The 24,485-nt window shown below is 42.9% G+C and overlaps 1 protein-coding gene across 5 annotated transcripts in view; it reads left to right on the top strand.

The window, feature by feature from the left end:
- Positions 1-4,103: 4,103 nt before the first annotated feature.
- LOC119854938 (EF-hand calcium-binding domain-containing protein 6-like) overlaps positions 4,104-24,485 on the top strand; it is a 94,995-nt gene continuing 74,613 nt past the window's right edge. For all 5 annotated transcript variants that reach the window (XR_005292691.2, XM_038400208.2, XM_038400207.2 and 2 more), the window contains exons 1-4: positions 4,104-4,937; positions 20,088-20,197; positions 21,237-21,337; positions 21,572-21,649. Coding sequence is in view for 4 of the 5 variants with exons in the window: in XM_038400208.2 (XP_038256136.1) it covers positions 4,544-4,937; positions 20,088-20,197; positions 21,237-21,337; positions 21,572-21,649 (683 nt within the window). In the remaining variant the exon portion in view is untranslated. The remainder of the gene's footprint in view (positions 4,938-20,087; positions 20,198-21,236; positions 21,338-21,571; positions 21,650-24,485) is intronic.

Raw genomic sequence — 24,485 nt, 5'->3', positions numbered from 1 at the left:
AACTATAAATACTGATTCAAAGGAATAATCCTTATCTCTGACTCTTTGGATTCTTACAGAAAAAATACCAAATGCAAAGTGGAGATCCCTAGAAACATCTGGGTTCCCTGAAAAGACTTTTGGGAAACTACTATCAACTTCTATTATTTTGGACTTACAAACTTTGACCCACTTATTATTATACTTTACCTGCTTTAACCTCTCAATAACTCTCATTCCTTTCTCTTAGCTAATAAACCTATAGTTAATTTACTATAGAATTGGCTGTCAGCATTGTCTTTGCTGTGAGTTCCAAAGTACCAGCAAGTCTGTGGAAAGTGACTTGTCCTTTGGGATTGGGAGCAACCTACTTGGTGTGATTTTTGGTTTATGTGACTATTATCGCTAAGTCCAGTTTGTCTGGTTGGCAGAATAGGCTGGAGTACCTAAGGGGACTGTTTGTGACTCCATGGTAAGACTGGTATAGTGATCCAGGAGTATACAGCTGTTACTGGCTTGGTGAAATCTAATTATAGAATATACCACCGCTTTGGGTGTCTGCCCTGTTTTCTGAGAGTCTGACATGAGATTGGCACTCAGTTGTGAGCCACTCTAGACAGCATGGCAACAGTATTTTTATATTGTTGTTAATTTCCACTTTCAAAATTTTACTGCAGTTTCCTCAACATGGGAATCTAGGGACTAGCATAATGGATCAGGCCATTGGTTCATTTATTTCAGTGTCCTATCATCACCACCACATGCTTTGGAAGAAGGTGTAAAACCAACAGAAACCCTGAAGAGGGTAATTATGGAATAATCTGCCTACAGGGAAAGCTTTAGCCTAGAGTTTATATCTCTTCCAACATCTTTAAAAAAAATCTTTATTGTAACTCTGGATTTTTTTTTTTCTCAGCAGAGACCCTGGTCTTGCCAACACTTATACATGTGTGTAACTTTATGCACATAAGTTGTAACAGGCTTCATTTGGGGCCCAGCAGGCCTAGCGGGGACGCCACAGCTCAACAGCCTCCCAAAGTCTTGGATGGACTTGCTGAACATCGTGAGGGTCTGGTGGCCAAGTTACAGTCCATGATTTCCCCCATTCTTTCAGATGGCCAGAGGAGGAGGGAAGTCTAGGGTGGGGGGTCCCCCCAGCACAGCGGGGAAAGAGGTGAGGAGACTCTCAGACCCCTTTTAGCTGACACAATAGACCAGCCTCCCCTTTTCTCTCTTCAGTTTGGGGCATGGTCCCGGCACTCTGCTTCTGTCTGAGCAGAGGGTTGAGCACACAGTCTCAATAATTCAGATAATCAGCTGATGTGGTGTGATTTTTTGGTTTGTTTGAATGATATTTTGTGGCAATTAGACCCACAGGCTAATTGTGCATTATGTATTTCTTTTTATCAATTCTAAATTTGCTCCCATTCACTTTCATCGAATCAATTGTTAATTATTATGGCTTATTTAACATTTATACTGTGATAGCCCTAAGGCCACAACTGGGTTGGATCCCAGGGTACTAAGTACTATACAAACACATACTAAACAACAGTCCATGTCTCCAGAGTTTACAATCTAAAAGACAAGACATAATCCTTTGTTGTTGTATTATGAAAAAGAGATGTGCCCTGGTACACTTTTAAACCTCCAAACTGGCACATATATATAGTTTGATCTTTACATTTCGTCTTAGGAAATCTTTGGAAAACTATTGAGTTTGTTTTAAGAGAAGTAACAAATAATCATTCAGTGTTGTCAATCCAGTACCTTGTATGAGCATGAAAAGTTAAATAAGCCCCACAGTTTATACAGTCATAACAACCAGAGTAAAAACAAATTACCACATACAGATCAACCCTCCTCATACTCCAATTAGTCACATTTTGTTTAATCTGAAACTCTGATTATCCAGATGTTTTGGATGTCCTTGAATCCTTCAGACAGTTGGAGATTATCAACTGACATTTTCAGGCCCAGAGACCCATATGCAATTCTCAGTGCAGGACTGGGGCCAGAAGCCCAGAGCCACAAAGGAATTTAGGTGCCTAAACCCAAGATTTAGGCACTTAAATCCCAGGTTCAGTTGCTACTGCGATCCACAAAACTGGTGTGCAGCTACTGTCTACCCCTGTGCTCAACTAAACTCACTCAGTGCCTAAATTGTCACTGCAAATGTCCCTTAGTGGTCTAAATTTATGTCTTGCCATAGGCGTCCAGATGCCTGTCTCATACCTAATCCCAGTGGTATCCTCAAACCAGATGCGGACTGGGGACAATAGGCAGGGGGACCTGTATCTGGTAGGGGTCCTCGGAGCACAGTTACCAGATTTAGGCCCATTCAAAATCCAGCAGCAGGAGACATTGCCTGTCCTATAACTTTTTTAACCCCAGGGTTAGAGCACTCCCCACTATGCAGGAAATCTGAGTCCAAGTCCCCTCTCTGAAACTGTTCCACTTTGGATTAAATAAATTAAATAGAGGGACTAACCACCAGTGTGCAATCATGTCCACACTCTCTCTCTGGCTCAGTGACTTTTTAAGTATTTATGTACAATGGAACAGCTTCAGCTAGAGAGACTGAAAGATACTCATACCAGAATATCCAATAGCCCTTAAAATTTCCTCCATTTAGGCAGGGAATTGAACCTGGGTCTCCCACATCCTGGGTGAATGAGCTAACCACTGGGCTAAAAGTCATAATGGAGATACCACCTTCTCTGCTCTTTCTTGCAAAAACAGCTTAGGCACCTAAGCCACCTGAGTCCAGGAGAGAGGTTCTGAGTTGTGGAGAGCTAGTGGAGATAGGCCAGCACCTCCCTGCAACCCAGATGTGGGTGGCTAACTCTGTATGAGGGATGGGTTTAGGATACACTCATCTAGTTGGCATCTCCCATTGGCTGATTTAGTTGGCTACCCACTAGCCTGCTATTTTTTATGGATCCCATTCTCAGGCACCTATCTCTCCCCATGCATTGTATGGGGAGATTAAGTGCTTAATTCAGGGTTTTTGGATTCCAGTGACTTTCAAAGTATCTAAAAATGAAGTGTGCAGTCTAAATCCCTCTGTGGATCTAGGCATATTCTTTAAACTCATTTTCCCTTAGTGTACATCATTAACTTTGATTCTGAATCCCCAGGTAATATGACCAGAGGGCCTTTCCCCAGGCATCTATCAAGATGACTATGACCCTGGTGTTCTGATGTCCACCTCATAACAAGAAAAGGAGTACTTGTGGCACCTTAGAGACTAACAAATTTATTTGAGCATAAGCTTTTGTGAGCTACAGCTCACTTCATTGGATGCCTTTGTCACCTCAGGACAGGATTACTGTAACATGCTTTACATAGGGTTATCCTTGTAGATCACTTAGAAGCTGCAGCTGATGCAAAATGCAGATGGCTGCTTAGTTACTTGATGGTGTTGGCTGGGGAACACATTATACCAGGGCTATAAGATCTGCATTGACTTTCTGTTCACTTCTAGGGGCATTTAAAGATGTTGACCTGATGTTCAGCTCTGTAAAGCCCCATGGTTTGTCCTGTCCAGCTAATAGACAGTCCCTTTTCCTCTAATAGCTAGGGCATTCTTCCAGTCCCTGCGTTTGAAGGTCTGGGAGCTGGACGCTCTCAGCTGAAGCGCCTCAACTTTGCCTCCCTTTTGGTCGGACAGAGTCCAAGTTTATCGACCTTCAGGATACAATGTAAGGTAGATCTGTTTACTCAGGCTTTAGCCCCGGATTCGTAGACAGCTGCATCCTGGGGATGGGAGTCAGGTTGATATCTAAAAAAGAAAAGGAGGACTTGTGGCACCTTAGAGACTAACAAATTTATTGGAGCATAAGCTTTCGTGAGCTACAGCTCACTTCATCGGATGCATTTGGTGGAAAAAACAGAGGGGAGGTTTATATACACACACAGAGAACATGGCTCAAGTCTATATTTTATTTTAATTTCCGTACATGTGCCAAAGGGGAGCCCCCCATATGCTCGCAAGTAAATGCTCCGTGCAAGACTCCGTTCCCGGGTGGTAGCGCTCCCGCGGTAGCTGTGCAGGGAGGAGCGTCCCGTGGTGGCGGCGGGGGGGTTCCCTTCCTCCCATGGCTTCTGTCACGGGGCTGGGGAATGCAGCCGGGCCTCCCTGCGCTGCGTCTGGCTCGCGCTCTGGCAGAAATGTTGTTGGAAAGGGATTCAGGCGTTTTCTGTTGCCTGTAGCAACCTCCCCTTGCTCCAGAAGCGAGGCACCATCAGCTCCAAGCCGTCGGGGGCGGCTGGGGGAAAGGCCGGGGCGAGCACGGGGCACTGCCAGGGCTTCTTTGGCCCAGCCGCACCTCGGGCTCTCGGCACGGGGCCCAGGAATGTACTAGCCTCGGTAGGGGGGGGCTGGCAAGGTTCCCTACGCCGCCTTTTAAAACAGCGGGAGGGGAGGGCACTCCGGGCTCCGCACCCAGCGAGGTGCAGCCCCCTGGCGGTTTGTGTTGCGGCTTTTACCCCCCGGCGCTGGGGAGGAGGCGGGTGAGCAGCCCGGCACGGATCGGCCTCGTCTTGCCTCCTCTCGGCCAGGATGGCTGCCCGCGGCGAGGTGCCCTCCGGCCGCCCCCCGGCTCCCAGCATCGCTTCGCCCCGGCTGCCGCCTGTGATCCAGCACCCGCGCTCCCGGCTCGGCCACCCCGAGCGCCTGGCTCTGCGCGGCTTCGCGCCGCGCGGACAGCGGCCTGCAGGGGGCAGCCCCCCGAGCCGGAGCTGCAGCCCCCCTTCCGCGGTGCTCGCTCCCTCCCGTCCCCGCCGCAGCCGCAGCCGCAGCCGCAGCCGCAGGAGGGCTCCGCCCGCGCGGCCCCGGCCAAGGCCAAGCTCCCGCTGTTCGGTAAGTGCTGGCAGAGCGTGGAGAGCGGCCCGCAAGGGGCCAGTCTGCCCCCGTCCCCCGGGGCTGGCAGAGCTGCCGCGTGAGGAGAGCACAGGTAAGCGGCATCTCTGCTGTCAGGGAGGGGATGATGCCACATGCCTGGGGGATGGGACTTGAGGAAAAGCTGATAGGGAGGGAGGGCGGCAACATAAGCACCAGGTGTTGGAGATGATGTAACATGTGTGATAGATGTGGGGATGCAATAAGAACAAAAGAATAGCCCTACTGGATCAGGTCCATCCAGCCTAGCATCCTGTCTGCTGACACTGCCCAATGCCAGATGCCCCAGAGGGAGTGAAGGGAAGAGGTAATCAGCAAGTGATCCAGCCCATTCCCAGCTTCTGGCAAAGAGAGGCCACAGGACTTTTAGCAGCCTGGAGTTGGAGATCACTGCCTGTGACTTATTTTTGCCCACCCTACTTGAGCCGGGGCCCTGGGCTGCAGCCCCTAAAGCCCCTACCTTAGTCTGGCCCTGGCGATACCACACCAGGTTTGCTTTTAGGTGACTAAGTGAAACCTTGTTCTATGAAATGTTGAATTTTCTTAAACAGTCACAGATCTAAGTTCTGATTCAGGTTACAGAGATGTAAATCCAGATAAGTCTGTTGATTTACTGGATTTACATTGCTAGTGTAATTGAGAGCAGAACTTGGCCCATGATATGCATCTGTGGTCAGCAGCACTTGTAAACTTAGTATTTATTTTTGGCTGAAAGTGTTTAAGGTTTAAGATGTACCCAAGGCATCATTTGTTTTAACTATCCTTTCCTTACATGATCCACAGTTAACAACACAAAAAAGAAAAGGAGTACTTGTGGCACCTTAGAGACTAACAAATTTATTAGAGCATAAGCTTTCGTGAGCTACAGCTCACTTCATCGGATGCATTTGGTGGAAAAAACAGAGGAGAGATTTATATACACACACACAGAGAACATGAAACAATGGGTTTATCATACACACTGTAAGGAGAGTGATCACTTAAGATAAGCCATCACCAACAGCAGGGGGGGGAAGGAGGAAAACCTTTCATGGTGACAAGCAGGTAGGCTAATTCCAGCAGTTAACAAGAATATCAGAGGAACAGTGGGGGGTGGGGTGGGAGGGAGAAATACCATGGGGAAATAGGTTTCAGAGTAGCAGCCGTGTTAGTCTGTATTCGCAAAAAGAAATGGACACTACGGTGCTAATAAGCGATGGTCACATAAACACCACCCTATATCGGAAACCTACTGACCGCTATTCTTACCTACATGCCTCTAGCTTTCATCCAGATCATACCACTCGATCCATTGTCTACAGCCAAGCGCTACGATATAACCGCATTTGCTCCAACCCCTCAGACAGAGACAAACACCTACAAGATCTCTATCATGCATTCCTACAACTACAGTACCCACCTGCTGAAGTGAAGAAACAGATTGACAGAGCCAGAAGAGTACCCAGAAGTCACCTACTACAGGACAGGCCCAACAAAGAAAACAACAGAACGCCACTAGCCATCACCTTCAGCCCCCAACTAAAACCCCTCCAACGCATCATCAAGGATCTACAACCTATCCTGAAGGACGAGCCATCGCTCTCTCAGATCTTGGGAGACAGACCAGTCCTTGCTTACAGACAGCCCCCCAATCTGAAGCAAATACTCACCAGCAACCACACACCACACAACAGAACCACTAACCCAGGAACCTATCCTTGCAACAAAGCCCGTTGCCAACTCTGTCCACATATCTATTCAGGGGATACCATCATAGGGCCTAATCACATCAGCCACACTATCAGAGGCTCATTCACCTGCGCATCTACCAATGTGATATGTGCCAGCAATGCCCCTCTGCCATATACATTGGTCAAATTGGACAGTCTCTATGTAAAAGAATGAATGGACACAAATCAGACGTCAAGAATTATAACATTCAAAAACCAGTTGGAGAACACTTCAATCTCTCTGGTCACTCGATCACAGACCTAAGAGTGGCTATACTTCAACAAAAAAGCTTCAAAAACAGACTCCAACGAGAGACTGCTGAATTGGAATTAATTTGCAAACTGGATACAATTAACTTAGGCTTGAATAGAGACTGGGAATGGATGAGTCATTACACAAAGTAAAACTATTTCCCCATGGTATTTCTCCCTCCCACCCCACCCCCCACTGTTCCTCTGATATTCTTGTTAACTGCTGGAATTAGCCTACCTGCTTGTCACCATGAAAGGTTTTCCTCCTTCCCCCCCCTGCTGTTGGTGATGGCTTATCTTAAGTGATCACTCTCCTTACAGTGTGTATGATAAACCCATTGTTTCATGTTCTCTGTGTGTGTGTATATAAATCTCTCCTCTGTTTTTTCCACCAAATGCATCCGATGAAGTGAGCTGTAGCTCACGAAAGCTTATGCTCTAATAAATTTGTTAGTCTCTAAGGTGCCACAAGTACTCCTTTTCTTTTTGCGAATACAGACTAACACGGCTGCTACTCTGAAACACAAAAAAGGTTTCAGAGTAGCAGCCGTGTTAGTTTGTATTCGCAAAAAGAAAAGGAGTACTTGTGGCACCTTAGAGACTAACAAATTTATTAGAGCATAAGCTTTCGGAAGTGAGCTGTAGCTCACGAAAGCTTATGCTCTAATAAATTTGTTAGTCTCTAAGGTGCCACAAGTACTCCTTTTCTTAACACAAAAAAGCTAACCTTTGGCCAATTATTGATGGAAAGGGGTGATTTTGTTTTATTTCTAGCTGGATTATAAAGTGCCAACCTAGAGAAAATGTTTGGAAGTGTTTTGTAAGTGATAAACACTTGGCTTTTATCTGTTCTTTTTATAAAACAAGTAGAAAAAGAAATGTGTTACCAGTGTTCGGTGCAATTTACCCTTCCTATCCCCAGCCCAAGTGAATGGGCTTTGTTGAGTCACAGTCTGAAGATCAGGTGGAGGAAATAGGAGTCGGAGATTGCCCCTCCTAACCTGTAGGCAAACTGCTGCTCCTTCAAGACCATTACTCCAACTCGTAAGGTAGTGTAGCAGTAGCTGTCTGTCTGTAATCCGGGCCTCTACATAGTCATGGATCCTGTGACCCCTCTCTGGACTACCCTTAAAATGCTTCTACATGCTAGACAAGTGGGATTCTCTTGTAGTAGAGAGGGGTTGCAGAGGCTTCCTTGTATGGCCAGTGTGCCTAAAACTTCCTTTGCAGCCTCACCATGGAGTGGATGTTAAGAGTAACAAGAAGGGTTTCTACAGGTATGTTAGCAACAAGAAGAAGGTCAGGGAAAATGTGGGCCCCTTAGTGAATGGGGGAGGCAACCTAGTGACAGAGGATGTGGAAAAAGCTAATGTACTCAATGCTTTTTTCGCCTCTGTCTTCACGAACAAGGTCAGATCCCAGCCTACCGCACTGGGCAGCACAGTACAGGGACAAGGTGACCAGCCCTCTGTGGAGAAAGAAGTGGTTCAGGACTATTTAGAAAAGCTGGACAAGCACAAGTCCATGGGGCCGGATGCACTGCATCTGAGGGTGCTAAAGGAGTTGGTGGATGTGATTGCGGAGCCATTGGCCATTATCTTTGAAAACTCATGGTGATCGGGCGAGGTCCCGGATGACTGGAAAAAGGCTAATGTGGCGCCCATCTTTAAGAAAGGGAAGAAGGAGGATCTGGGGAACTACAGGCCAGTCAGCCTCACCTCAGTCCCTGGAAAAATCATGGAGCAGGTCCTCAAGGAATCAATTCTGAAGCACTTAGAGGAGAGGAAAGTGATCAGGAACAGTCAGCATGGATTCACCAAGGGCAAGTCATGCCTGACTAACCTAATTGCCTTCTACAATGAGATAACTGGCTCTGTGGATGAGGGGAAAGCGGACATGTTTATTCCTTGACTTCAGCAAAGCTTTTGATACGGTCTCCCACAGTATTCTTGCCAGCAAGTTAAAGAAGTATGAGCTGGATGAATGGACTATAAGGTGGATAGAAAGCTGGCTAGATTGTCGGGCTCAACGGGTGGTGAGCAATGGCTCCATGTCTAGTTGGCAGCCGGTATCCAGCGGAATGCCCCAAGGGTCAGTCCTGGGGCCGGTTTTGTTCAATATCTTTATTAATGATCTGGAGGATGGTGTGGATTGCACCCTCAGCAAGTTTGCAGATGATACTAAACTGAGAGGAGTGATAGATACGCTGTAGGGTAGGGATAGGATACAGAGGGACCTAGAGAAATTAGAAGATTGGGCCACAAGAAATCTGATGAGGTTCAACAAGGACAAGTGCAGAGTCCTGCATTTAAGAAGGAAGAATCCCATGCACTGCTACAGATTAGGGACGAGTGGCTAGGCAGCAGTTCTTCAGAAAAGAACCTAGAGGTTACAGTGGACGAGAAGATGGATATGAGTCAACAGTATGCCCTTGTTGCCAAGAAGGTTAACGGCATTTTGGGCTGTATAATAAGTAGGAGTATTGCCAGTAGATCGAGAGACGTGATCATTCCCCTCTATTCTGCATTGGTGAGGCCTCATCTGGAGTACTGTGTCCAGTTTTGGGCCTGACACTACAAGAAGGATGTGGAAAAATTGGAAAGCGTCCAGCAGAGGGCAACAAAAATGATTAGGGGGCTGGAGCACATGACTTATAAGGAGTGGCTGATGGAACTGGGATTATTTAGTCTGCAGAAGAGAAGACTGAGGGGGGATTTGATAGCTGCTTTCAACTACCTGAAAGGGGGTTCCAAAGAGGATGGATCTAGACCAGGGGTCGGCAACTTTTCAGAAGTGGTGTGCCGAGTCTTCATTTATTCAGTCTAATTTAAGGTTTGGCGTGCCAGTAATACATTTTAACGTCTTTAGAAGGTCTCTTTCTATAAGTCTATAATATATAACTAAACTATTGTTGTATGTAAAGTAAATAAGGTTTTTAAAATGTTTAAGAAGCTTCATTTAAAATTAAATTAAAATGCAGAGCCCCCAGACCGGTGGCCAGGACCTGGGCAGTGTGAGTGCCACTGAAAATCAGCTCACGTGCCGCCTTTGGCACGCATACCATAGGTTGCCTATCCCTGATCTAGACTGTTCTCAGTGGTGGCAGATGATAGAACAAGGAGTAATGGTCTCAAGTTGCAGTGGAGGACGATTAGGTTGGATGTTAGGAAAAACTTTTTCACTAGGAGGGTGGTGAAGCACTGGAATGGGTTACCTAGGGAGTGGTGGAACCTCCTTCCTTAGAGGTTTTTAAGGCCCGTCTTGACAAAGCCCTGGCTGGGATGATTTAGTTGGGGATTAGATCCTGCTTTGAGAAGGGGTTGGACTAGATGGCCTCCTGAGATCCCTTCCAACCCTGATATTCTATGATTCTATGAAGTGGTGCCATAGTGACCTCTTTCCACACTTGAATTGCCCCTTTATATAGTACAATGTTGTACACTTTAACTGTACAAAATAAAACTGAAGTTCTGTCCCAAGGATCTGGTGGTGATGTCAATCCTAAGAATCATTAAATGTCAACCATATTCCAAAAGATAAATGAGGGCCACATTTTCAAATGGGCTTTAAAACTCTGCCTGCGAACTCTGCTTGTATATATTTACGTGCATGTGCAAAACTGCAGTTGTGTGTATAAATCAGATAGTCACACAATTAATTTGCATATACAAATGTTTGTATGTGCACATTACAGAGACCCTTGTAACATTTGTTCCTAAATGGGTAAACCATAACACTCCCACTTCATCATATTTAAATAAAAAAGTGATGGTGGCCAAGAATATTATACTATTACTGAAAATTATAGCGTATTAGAAATGTCTCTTTTGAAACCCGAATTTAAAACTGCTTGGATAGACATCATAAATGCATATAATAAAACATTACTGTTTTGTTTTATTATATACATTAGTTTTTACTTTAGAAAACATTATTAACAAATGAAATTGTAAGACCATTTTCTCACAGTAATGTTTGATGAGCTCCTGCCAATTACAAAGCCAAGTAAGAATTCTGCTTTGCAATCGTGAGACAATAAAAAGTAATACTTTAAATTATGTCTCCAAAAAGACTGTATTTAATACTTAGGTATTCAGCAGACACTTAAATTGGTACAGTCTTATGATATATAATGACATTTACTTATTGTATGATTCATTGACTATCATGACCCAGTTTTTAAACTTGTCTGTTCAAAATGGAATGATTAATTTCAGATCCCTGGCATGCAAATGGACCCTGGGTAGCCAGATACTTAAGTGTTAATTTCAGTGCCCAAATGCAGACTAGAGTATCCTAAATTTAGAATGTTTTAAAATGGAGTTCATACAATACTGGCTCCATGAACTATGTATAAGTGCAGTATATGAATGAAACAAGGAACCTGACAAACTTATATACACAAAAAGTAATTGTTTCTGGAAAATACATGTAATTCATGTTGCCTTTATTTGGTCCATATTTTGTAAGTAATGTTCACATTACTAACGGAGGGTTAGATTCTGCTGTTCTTACTGGCACACTGAGAAGTACCTTACTTCACAAGGAGTCTCATTTGAAGTCAGTAAGATATGTGTACAGTAATGATTGTTGGCTCAGTTGTACAATGCTTGCTCACACTGAATGATACCTTACTACATATGCAGTCTGATTGATTTCAGTGGGACTACTCACGTAGTAAGGTTCTATTCACCATAAGGGTGGCACAGTTGAGCACTGTGTGAGTAAGGCAAAGAGGATTTTGTTGTACATTGGTTATTCGAGGTTGTTACATTAGGGGTAAATATTACAGTTGTCTAAAATTGGTTGCAAAACTAAAGTGACCAAATACTATGCAAGGTCTTGTATCGTGAATGCAGAAATCATGCCCAAATGGTCCAACATAATGCATTGTTTAGAAAACATTACATTGGTTATTACTAAACTAGAGATTTAAGATGTGGAACATGTATTCCTTTTTTATTTCTAATCATATTAGTCAAAATTAGGCACTTGTTTTTGAAAAAGTTAGATGCCCAAATCCATATTTAGGTATCTGAAAACTGGCCTGACTTAAAAGTGCTGTTTTTGTAGCAGTCCAACTTTAGGCACCCATTTGAAAAATCTTACCAATTGTCTGTGGCTGTATATGGTCCCATCTGGTGCCTTAAAAATGTGCAGGTGTATACCTTCAAATATCGATGATAATTTGTGATTTCAGTTTGATTGGAGGGGGGGAGAAGATGACTTCAGATGGCCATAGAAATACCAGTGTGGCCTTTGACAGCACAGAACAGGGGATATGTCTGTTTGTTTTTGAATTTGAACCCCAAATAAGATATTGACTTAGAAATATTTAAAGTTTATAACTGAAGATTTTTCAGATTTCTTACTGTATCTACATACCTCCCTTTTTGACTAATTTACAGTTTTACTGAAAAACACATGAGAACACACACACCCTCCCTCCCCCAGGCACAATCTTGCAAAGGCAAGAGAAAGCCAAAAGATGAATAATAAATATGTGTTGGGCTTTTCTAATCTCTACAGTCCAAATTCTGGTCTCCCATTGACTTCAGAGGGTGGCATAGGCTGCAAAGAAGGGTAAAATTAGGTTAAATCATCCTGTAATAGCAGATAAGTGAAGTCGTACTCTGAGTGCATGCAAATCAGAGAATACATGTGCAAATTGTGCCTTTGACATTTCAATGTTCTAAATGCAGCACATTGACCGATGCCTTGTGTCAAGTATGATTCCCAAAGTGACCATATTCTTGACAAGTTTAGCATAAAGTAAGAATCTAAAAGCATGGGAAAGGCCCGTTTGCAAATATCTTAGTATTGTCTTACACAGTTACGTACATTTTGTGTCTTTTTGTTGTTGGTTATACACATTATTCTTTTGACATTCTTTTTTGGCTGAACCAGTAATATAAGCAAATGGCTTGACCGAACATGTCCTGTTGTGTTTAAGGATTACTCTCACCAAAGCAACTGAATCTAGGCTAATACAATGGGTTTTTGTTTTTTTCAGTGCTTCAGTTATTTCATTTGTGGCCGAGCTATATGAGACAGGGGAGGAGAGCAAGGAAAGAATAAGGAGCATGATAGGAGAATCTGAAGAGAATTGACCTGAAAAGAGCACTAGTGCGCCGCTGTTGCTTCTTTGCCATCCTATTAGGAATACTGCTGTGTTGTGAATAATGTCTCCCTGAATCCTATGTGCAGCGTTTGAGGACTGTGGCATCACAATAGTTTGTTCCACATCTTCAGGTTTTTTTTCATACATTTTTCAAAGTTTCACTTCCCTGTTTCCATTCTTTTGTGACATCTCAAATGTGGTACATATTTTGATAGAAAAACTAATTATGGAAACTGCTAGTCATTGATTTCTTCTACATCAGCTGTTTGAAGAATTAGATTGGCGTAAATAGTCTTTATTTTTAGGTTATTCTTGTCCCTCAGTATAATGTACAGTAAAACATTTGATAACATGTAGCTGTTAATAATAAAATCACAACAGTGTTCGGATCTAGAACTTTTAATCCATAGACCCTTATAAAGGAGGAGAAGAATCTCTATGTGGTCACGCTTTTGGTATTATTATAGTTTATAATGGATTAATAAATAATGGCTATTATAAGCACATTACAGACATGAGTACTAAGTATTGTAGATGGTTATAAGCACATCAGTAGAAGCCATTATAGATGGATACAAGCAACCTGTTGACCTGTTAGGTTCCATAACAATCTATCACCATTGATTTACCCTTTGTTAAAACATCTGTTAATAATTTATTAAGTCTTTATAGACTGTTTATAAGTGAGGGCCATAGAAGCAACAAGACGGAAATGGGTTGGGGAATCTGTTCAGCACCTTAGTTTTCTGTACACAAATGCAAGGAATGTGGGGGAATAAACAAGAAGAACTGGAAGTCTTAGTGCACAAGCAACATTATGATGCAGTTGAAATTGCAGAGTATTGGTTGACTAAATCTCTTGACTGGAATATTGGTATAGAGGGGTATAGCTTGTTCAGGAAGGACAGGCAGTGAGAAAAGGGAGGAGGAGTAGCATTGTACATGAAGAATGTATTCACTTGTTCTGTGATCCAGAAGGGTATGCAGAAGGTCAGACTAGATGATCATGATGGTCCCTTCTGGCCACGGAGTCTATACATCTGTGAAAAGGAGGTGAGTGGCAGACCAGATGAAAGTGTCTGGGTGAAGGAAAAGGGGAAAAAAACAGGGGTGACACCATGGTAGGTGTCTGCAACAGACCACCAAATCCAAGGGAGTGGTGGAAGGGGTATTTCTAGAACAAATAACAGAAAAATCCAAAACCTGAAAGTAATGGGGAATTTTAGTAACTACCCAGATATCTGTTGGAAAAGTAATATGTCAAAACAAAAAATCTCCAGTTGGTTCTTGGAATGTGTTGGGAACAACTTCTTGTTTTAGAAGATGGAGGAAGTAACCAAGGGTCAGCCATTTGGGACTTGATTATGACTAACAGTGAGGAATTTGTTTGCAAGTATAAACATAGTATATATAAACAAGTATAAGCAAGGCTAAAGGTAACTTGAGTGAAAGTGATTATGAAATGATAGATATCATGATTCTAAGGAAAGAAAGGAGTGAGACCAGCAGAATAAGAACAATGGACTTCAAAAAAGCAGACTTTACAAATTCTCTGACTCTGTTAGGTGAGATCCCATGGGAAGAAAATCTAAGGGAAAAAGGAGTTCAGGACAGCTGCTGGCTAAATATGGCTCCATCAGGAGCTCTTTCATGACTTGAAAATCAAAAAGGAATCCTACAAAAAGTGGAAACATGGACAAATTGCTAATAATGAGTAAGAATGTATAGCACAAGCTTGTAGGGAAAAATCAGAAAAGCTAAGACACAAAATGAGTTACACCTACCAAGTAACATAAAAGGCAATAAGAAAAGGTTTTTTTTAAGTGCTTCAGGAGCAAGAGAAAGATGAAGGAAGTTAATAATGGATGATACCAAGAGGGCAGAGGGGTTTGAAGCCTATTTTACGTTAGTCTTCTTCACTAAAAAAGTTAAGGTTGAATATTAACAACAAAGGGGAAGGATCACAAGCCAGAACAGGGAAAGAGTGGATAACAGAATATTTGGATAAATTAGATGTATTCAAATTTGCAGGGCCTGATGAAATTCATCCTAGAGTACTTCCAAGATTCCTTCAGCTCGTTCTGTAACTGTTTGCAGTTATCTTTGAGAACTCATGGAGGATGGGTGAGGACTCACAGGATTAGCAATGGGCAAACATAGTACCTACCTTTAAAAAGGGGAAAGGAGGACCCAGGGAATTATAGCTATGTCAGCCTAATTTTGATAGCTGGAAAGGTACTGGAACAAATTATCAAACAATCAATTTGTAAGCATGTAGAGGCTAACAGGTTGATAAATAATAATCAAAATGGCTTTGTCAAGAACAAATCATGCCAAACCAACCTAATTTTCTTTTTTTTTTTTATAGGATTACTGGCCTAGTGGATGGGGGAAAACAATAAACATAATATAACTTGATTTTAGTAAGGCTTTTGGCACAGTCCCACATGACATTCTCATAAGCAAACTAGGGGAATATAGTCTAGATGCAATTACTATAAGGTGGATGCACAGCTGTTTGAAAACACGTACTCAAAGAATAGTTCTCAATGATTTGCTGTCAAACTGGGAAGATGCATCTTGTGGGGTCCTGCAGGGATCTGTCCTTGGTCTGGTACTATTCAATATTTTCCTTATTCACTTGGATAATGGAGAGGAGAGTAATCTCATAAAATTTGTGGATGACACCAAAGTGGGAGGGGTGGCAAGCACTTTGGAGGACAGAATTAGAATTCAAAATGACCTTGATAAATTTGAAGTATTAGTCAGAAAACATCAAGATGAAATTCAATAAAGACAAGTGCAAAGTACTACACTTAGGAAGAAAAACTCAAGCAAACAAATATAAAATGGGCATGGGTGGTGGGTATAATAGTCCAGATAAGGCTAAGCCTTCCCTGGCGCAGCCGCAGTTGACCCGCCGCTGGACACCTGGGCTGTGGTGACTGTGCTCCTTCCCCTCCCTACTCCACCCCTTCCCCGAGGTCTGCACCGACTGTGCTGCTGCCTGAATGGTAAGTCTTCCTCCTCTCCTCCACTCTACCCCCGCTTCAGAGGTCCCAGCTGCTCTTGGTGTCCCTCCTCACGCCACTCCCCTGTTGGGGGCGGGGAAGCGAAGAGGGATGCGGCAAGCCAGCGGGGGAGTGAGGATGGACACAACATGCCAGCGGCGGGTAGGGGAGTGAGGAGGTGAGCAGCAGAGGCCTTGCTGCAAGCAGGGAGGGGGCAGTGAAGAGGCGAGCGGCGGGCTAGCAGGGCTCCTGCTGCAGGTGGAGAAGGTCTTGTGGGGCAGGGGGGTGAGGAGGTGAGTGGCATGTGGGCAAGGGTCTCACTGCAGGTGCGGGAGGTCTAGGAGGGTGAGAAGGCAAGTGGCAGGCAGGCGCAGGGATGAGGAGGTGAGCAGCAGGCGTGCGGGGGTCTAGTGGTGGGTGGGTGGGTGGGGGGCTGTGGTGGGGGAGTGAGGAGGGATGTGGTGAACGGCTGACGGGGGTTTCGCAGCATACGGGAGAGGGGGAGGAGGGATGTAGGGCGGGGGTAGAGTCTGGGCAGGGCAGAAGAGGCAGGACAGGGAGCCAGCTTCCCCCTGGGGAAGCTTCACCCACTACCCATGAAAATGGGGAATAATTGGCTAGATGGTAGTATTGCTGAAAAGGATCTGGAGGTTACAGTGGATCACAAACTGAACATGAGCCAACAATGTGGAGCAATTGGGGGGAAGGCCAATCATTCTGGGGTATTTTAACAGGAGTGTCATACATAAGACAAAAAGAAAAGGAGTACTTGTGGCACCTTAGAGACTAACAAATTTATTAGAGCATAAGCTTTCGTGAGCTACAGCTCACTTCATCGGATGCATTCAGTGGAAAATACAGTGGGGAGATTTATATACACACACAGAGCATGAAACAATGGGTTTTTATCATACACACTGTAAGGAGAGTGATCATTTAAGATGAGCTATTACCAGCAGGAAGGAGAAAACCTTTTGTGGTGATAATCAAGGTGGGCCGTTTCCAGCACTTAACAAGAATGTCTGAGGAACAGTGGGGGGTGGGGTAAGGGGAGGGGGGAGAAATAACATGGGGAAATAGTTTTACTCTATGCAATGACCCACCCACCCCCAGCCTCCACTCAAGCCCAAGCCAATTGTATCCAGTTTGCAAATCAATTCTTGAGGAATTCCACCATGACCTCAACAACCTCCATCCCACCACAAACCCCAGCCCGGACCAGTCCACACAAGAGATCCACCCCCTGGACACCACGGCGCTAACAAGCGATGGCCACACAAACACCACCCCACATCGGAAACCCACTGACCGCCACTCCCACCCACATGCCTCCAGCCCCCATCCAGACCACACCATATGATCCATTGTCCACAGCCAAGCTCCACGACACAACCGCAATTGCTCCAACCCCTCAGACAGAGACAAACACCCACAAGACCTCCACCATGCACCCCCACAACTACAGTACCCACCCGCCGAAGTGAAGAAACAGATTGACAGAGCCAGAAGAGCACCCAGGAGCCACCCACCACAGGACAGGCCCAACAAAGAAAACAACAGAACGCCACTAGCCATCACCCTCAGCCCCCAACCAAAACCCCTCCAATACATCACCAAGGATCTACAACCCATCCCGAAGGACGACCCACCACTCTCACAGATCCCGGGAGACAGGCCAGTCCCCGCCCACAGACAGCCCCCCAACCCGAAGCAAACTGGATACAATTGGCTTGGGCTTGAGTGGAGGCTGGGGGTGGGTGGGTCATTGCATAGAGTAAAACTATTTCCCCATGTTATTTCTCCCCCCTCCCCTTACCCCACCCCCCACTATTCCTCAGACATTCTTGTTAAGTGCTGGAAACGGCCCACCTTGATTATCACCACAAAAGGTTTTCTCCTTCCTGCTGGTAATAGCTCATCTTAAATGATCACTCTCCTTACAGTGTGTATGATAAAAACCCATTGTTTCATGCTCTGTGTGTGTATATAAATCTCCCCACTGTATTTTCCACTGAATGCATCCGATGAAGTGAGCTGTAGCTCACGAAAGCTTATGCTCTAATAAATTTGTTAGTCTCTAAGGTGCCACAAGTACTCCTTTTCTTTTTGCGAATACAGACTAACACGGCTGCTACTCTGAAACCATACATAAGACACAGCAGCTAATTGTCCCACTGTGGAACTGTTCTGGGCACCACACTTTAAAAAAGAAGTGGACAGATTAGAGAGAGTCCAGAAAACATCAACAAAAATGATAAAAACTTTAGAAAACCTGATCTATGAAGAATGGTTTAAAAAAACGGGGCATGGTTAGTCTTGAGGAAAGAAGACTGAGGGGGGACCTGAGAATAGTCTTCAAACATGTTAAGGGCTGTTACGAAGAGGAGGATGATCAGTTGTTCTCCATGATGTGAAAAGTAGGACAAGAAGTAATGGGTTTAAACTGCAGCAAGAGAGATTTAGATTAGATATTAAGAAAAGCTTTCTAGTTAGTTAAGCTCTGGAATAGGTTACCAGGGAGGTTGTGGAATCCCTATCACTGGAGGTTTTTTAAGAACAGGTTGGACAACCACCTGTGAGGGATGGTCTAGGTTTACTTGGTCCTGCCTCAGCATGGGAAGATAGACTAGATAACCTTTTCAGGTCCTTTAGAGCCCTCCATTTTTATCTATGATTCTATTTATTGACATACCTGTAATTCAAAATGTAACCCATTATTTGTAGAATATGCTTAGGGAATATAAGACAAAGAGAATAAGTGATTTGCCTAAGGCCACTCAGTAAACCAGTAGCAGAGGTGGGACTAGACCGCAGGTCTCCTGATTGCCATTTCCTGTAGAGGTAGAGAAGCATTAATGTTATTGTAAGACTTCATCTGGAGTACTGTGTACTGTTATGGTTACCCTGTTCAAGAAAGATGAATTTAAACTGGAGCAGGTATAGAGAACAGCTACTAGGATGATTAGGAGAATGGAAGGACTATTTTATGACAGGCGACTGGAAGAGTTTGACTTGATTAGTCTAGCAAAAAGGTGAAGATGGGATATAATTGCTCAGGGGGTTAAATACTAGGGAGGATGAAAAGCTATTTAAGCTAAAGATCAGCAAAAGGTTTTCATTGCTTGTGAACTCCTACAAACAAGCAATTTTTGTACATCAGGGGGTTAAATACTAGGGAGGATGAAAAGCTATTTAAGGTAATGGACAGTGTTGGCACAAGAGCAAATAGGAATAAACTGGCCATGAACAAATTCAGTCTGGAAACTAGAAGACTGTTTCTAACCAGCAGAAGGGTGAGGTTCTGAAATAGCCTCCCAATAGGAGTTGTGGGGGGAAAACAAGTTAATTAGTTTTATGAGAGAGCTGGACACATTTATGAATGCAGCTGTCTGACAGGGTTGCTTGTGATGGTAGGGGGCAAGGCTCAACTGCCCTGGGTCTCACTTCCAGTTTGTTTCTTATGTTCCTAAAACTCATGCTTCAGGGGTTAGGGAGATATTCCCCATCCTGCTCCAGTGTATTATGGGAGGGTTTTTTATCTCTTTCCAGTGAAACATTGGAGATTACCACAGCTGAAGAACTGACATTGGACATGGAGGACTAGAGCTCTGAGGTGGCACTGAGCATTCTCTCTCTCAGATACTTGGCTGGATGGTTCTTGATTACATGCTCAGAGTCTAATTGATTGCAGTATATGGAGAAAGCATTTTCCCACAGGTCAGATTGGTAGTGACCTAGGGGGGATTGCGCCTTTCTCTGCAGCGTGTGGCTGCAAGTCACTTGCCAGGATTATCTGGGTATATTTCACTTCATCAATCATTTCCCTGCCATTGCAGGGACCTTGGGCACTGGTGCACTTTGGTCCTTTCTGTTCTCTCCCTGTGGCAAATTATGTCTCCTGTCGGCTGTAATACTTTGGTCTAATTTCAGTTGTTGGGTTTAATGTGCGAATGCTTGGTGCTATTGGTGGCCTGTGATATACAGGAGGTCAGACTAGATGATCTGGTGGGTACTCTGTGACTGAATTCTGTGCCCTGTCTACTAGCTCTCTTTACCGGTATACATTGTTCATAGTTTCTGAAAGTTGATTTTTTTTTTTTTAAATGACCCAGGCCAACAAGCTGACATTGGAAACTCAGTAGTAAGCAGAGCAAGTTTTGCTAGCAGCAGGACCAGTTTACTGTCTCAGCCTGGGACACAGCTCAGGATTGAAGCTGATGAGGTATGATTTTAATCAAATACAGTCCATGTAAATAAATGGGTAGAATAAAATTTGACTCTGAAACCTTTCTTGGTACCAATATGGCATCTGTCAGCCAGCCCTGTGAACCGGCTTGAAGGTGGTACACATACATCTCCTTTTGCCCTGAAAGCCAAGCACGGTGATAGGATATATAGTTATAACCTAACTTAACTTTATATTACAATGTTCGATTTTAATATTTTTCACAGGAAATTCTAGCTCCAGTCCTTTAAAAATATATGATTTTTAGAAGCTCTTTGTCAAACAGAAAAGAACTGTCAGCATAAGTTTGTATAATTCAGTTACCTAGTAATATCCTCCATAAGTACAGGTTTCAGAGTAGCAGCCATGTTAGTCTGTATTCGCAAAAAGAAAAGGAGTACTTGTGGTCTCTAAAAAGGAGTCTCTAAGGTGCCACAAGTACTCCTTTCCTTCAGAAGTATTAATTGAATTCTGAAACATTGTACACACTCCTTCACCATTATTCCAGAACAAATTTACCTATGTTGAATGGCATCTTCAAGATGATGTTGTTTGTGGGGGGAAGCTCCCATTGAAGACAATGGAAACTTTTTCTGAATAAAGACTGAGTAAAGGTTTCAGGACTGGGCTCGTAGTTTTCTCAAAATGTAATCTGGCAACACATGGTTTAATGATAACACAGAAAGCAAAGATCATATTTATTTTGGCAATGCCAATAAGGTTCACTCAATTCAGCCGTGCAGCAGTACATGAAAGCCTATATTACAGCTGAGTAGAAAAAAACGTAAATTTTTCTTTTCCTGCTCAAGACTCTACAGAAAGTACTCTCCCCCACCCAGCACCCCCAGGTGGTTATTAAAGGTACATCATTTCATTGTGGAACATTTATTTCTTTTTGATTTATCATCTTGTCAGTGACAGTCGACATCCTCTTCTTGTGCTTTAAGGAAAAAAACTGAGTTAAAAGTACATATTAGAGGTGTGTGTTTTTTGTATATTTGCTATTGAATGTGTATCAAATTTATTTTTTTTTAAGCTGGAGCACATTTTGCATGAAAAAATGAGATTTGGAGGCTATTTTACTTTGAGACAACTGTTCAAAAACAATGACCCTGAGGGCAAGGGGCAGGTCAATAGGTATGTGCCTCACACAGGAGATGCATTTTCCAGGATCTGTTACTTAACTTTGACACATGCATGTGTATCATTAAAGGTATGAAACAAAGCCAGTGGTCTTTTTCCATATATTTAGTACCATGAAATCCTTCATATTTCCTCCCAATTCCCTCTCTCCCCCCCCTCACTTTTGTCTTTTATCAATGTATGAAGGTGTACTGGATCAATATATTTCTTACTTTTATTCATTCATAGAGATGTGCTACTAATGATGCTGACCAAATTTCTTGGAAGGTATATCAGCTTCAAGCAGTATCAGCAACTTCTTCTAAGGTATATGATCAGATAAAAGCTAAAGAAGGTGGCAAAAGATTTCCACTATTTATAACCTATAATATAAATATGAGCAAATTTTCCATTTTGACTATGGCAGACCTGGTTTTACTGCAATAAGCCCCTTCTCTCAATTTTGTTCCTTATTCAAGAAATTCATCTTTCACTTGCCAGCATAGTATTTTCAAACTGGAAACAATATAATGATGTGACTATAAAGCACAGATGCATTTTTCTAAATCACATGGTTTGAAAAATATTGTACTATAAGAGGGAGAGTGCAGTATTTAAAAAGCAAAATTATTAAAGGTAGATTTCCTGATGCCAATCCTGCAACTCATTCTTCATAAAATCCTTTGGGTTGAAAGGGACCTCTAGTTGGTCATCTGTCCATCTCCCTGAAAGTTGGATTTTATTATTCCTACACTAGCTGTGATGGATGGGTGTCAAGTTGAGCTTTCAATACTTCCAGTGATGATGATTCTATAAGCAATCTTGGCATCTTGTTCAATTGCCTAAGTGTTCTAAGAGTTGTGGAGCTTCTGTCCTCTCTCTTATGCTGATGTAAATCATGTAAATAGCTCCTTTTAAACCAGTGACATAATACGGGGGCAAAACTGGTATAAGTGCGGCCTGTAAAGTTAATATGTTACTTATATTTTCCCTTCTGACCATTACTTTTTGATTTATCTTCATTGGTAATAAGAATAATGGATCCCTCTCCCTTTCATAACATCCCTTCTCATATTCTGGCAGCTAAAATACCCTCAGGGTGTGAGAAAAGTGAGTTGGATTTATCCTTCAGTTTTCTTAATATTTTCTCCTGGATCTTATTTTCTAAACATCTTCTTTCCTCTTCTCAATTGATTTTTCTTTACAAAAAATGATATGCCAAACTGAGAATAGTAATTCAGCTGGAAGCCTAATAAGCGTGAAGTAAAGTGGAGTAATTTCCTCAATAATTTGCTTGAATTATTCCCGCTATTGTTTCCTTTTTAATGACTTCATCACACTTTTGGCTCCTCTTAATGTATTACTCACAATAACCTTCACAGCCTTCTCTATATTTTTACTGCGTGGCCCATAATTCCCCAGCCTATGATTTTTGCTTCACATTATTCCTTGCTATGTGAGCTTCATCACAGTTAGCTTTTCTAATCTCATTTTATTCTTTTGTTTTGCGACATTCATAAATTGGTTAGGGACCCTGAAGTGATTTATGACAGTAATATAATCCTTTCACTGAGTCATAGCTTTGTACACAGGCAAATAACCTGCATTACACTAGTGAAATAAGTTCATTACATAGTTACTGAGAAATAATATTTGTGTATTATATTAACAATATTGTATATATTAGCAGGCACTGTGTGTGAATTCCCTTGTCTTACATCCATTCACAGCTGTGCATACCCCATAGTACTGTAATGTGTGCGTCACTGTAGATGTAATTTCAGGCTTACTTGCAATTAGAACTGAGCAAATAATGGGGGTTAATGGTTGATTAATCATTCCCTCCACCCCCACTATCAACCAGTGTATAAATGATTCACAAATATGTTTTCATTATTTGAGTAGCTCCATTTAAAATATTTAAGTTTGCATTATTTAAGCACAGTATAATGCAATATGACTTCTCTATATTTTTCAGGGAAAAGGCAAATTGAGACATGCACAATCAAATTAGACAACTTATTTTTGTTTAACTGATCAAAAAGCCATATTAAAAGTATACAGTGGCCCACTGGATTGAAATGCCTTTTTACAGGAGTTTAATTGACTATTATAAAATAGGACACTGAAGAACATAGTGCTTGAGGCCCCCCCTCTGAAGGCAGTTGGAGTCTTTTATTGCTGTTTGATCAGACCCCTACTCCCTAGTAAATATCTTCTTTTTAAAAGTAAGTGTAGATGTAGTAGCAACAGCAGCATTCAGAATTCTTCTTGGGTGGGCCCAACTTGAATTTTCCTCACCACAGTTTAAAGCTATATGGAGTTATTATTCATGAAGGATCAGATCATGGTAGTCTAACAGCATTTGTCTTAAGGCTGTTCTCTTACGTCTACTATAGATGATCATTCTTGTTACAAAATGCACAGAAGAAAGAGTGTGTCAGGATTCTGTGCGCAGGTAGGTGAGACTAGTGCATGAGCTCACTAGGCAGGAACAACCACCAGGATTCAGAGTCAGTATCAGGGTCAATAATGAGGCTGATGGGCAGAGCCAGAGACAGGATGAGGATCAGGCCAAAGGTCAATACCTGATATCGGAATCTGTGTGGGTGTTCTGGGGTCTGAGTGGAAGTTGAGGTCAAAGCCAAGGTCAATACCAGGAGATCAGGAACAGAGAATGCAGTTTTCAGAGTAGCAGCCGTGTTAGTCTGTATTCACAAAAAGAAAAGGAGTACTTGTGGCACCTTAGAGACTAACAAATTTATTTGAGCATAAGCTTTCGTGAGCTACAGCTCACTTCATCGGATGCATTTGGTGGAAAAAACAGAGGGGAGATTGATATACACACACAGAGAACATGAAACAATGGGTTTATCATACACACTGTAAGGAGAGTGATCACTTAAGATAAGCCATCACCAGCAGCAAGAGGGGGAAAGGAGGAAAACCTTTCATGGTGACAAGCAAGGAAGGCTATTTCCAGCAGTTAACAAGAATATCTGACAGGTTTCAGAGTAGCAGCCGTGTTAGTCTGTATTCGCAAAAAGAAAAGGAGTACTTGTGGCACCTTAGAGACTAACAAATTTATTTGAGCATAAGCTTTCGTGAGCTACAGCTCACTTCATCTGATGAAGTGAGCTGTAGCTCACGAAAGCTTATGCTC

The sequence above is a fragment of the Dermochelys coriacea genome, chromosome 4, assembly GCF_009764565.3.
Source record: "Dermochelys coriacea isolate rDerCor1 chromosome 4, rDerCor1.pri.v4, whole genome shotgun sequence".
In the NCBI taxonomy this organism is placed as follows: domain Eukaryota; kingdom Metazoa; phylum Chordata; order Testudines; family Dermochelyidae; genus Dermochelys; species Dermochelys coriacea.
Note: the sequence above shows the minus strand (reverse complement) of the source record. Positions and strands in the feature narration are given on the sequence as shown.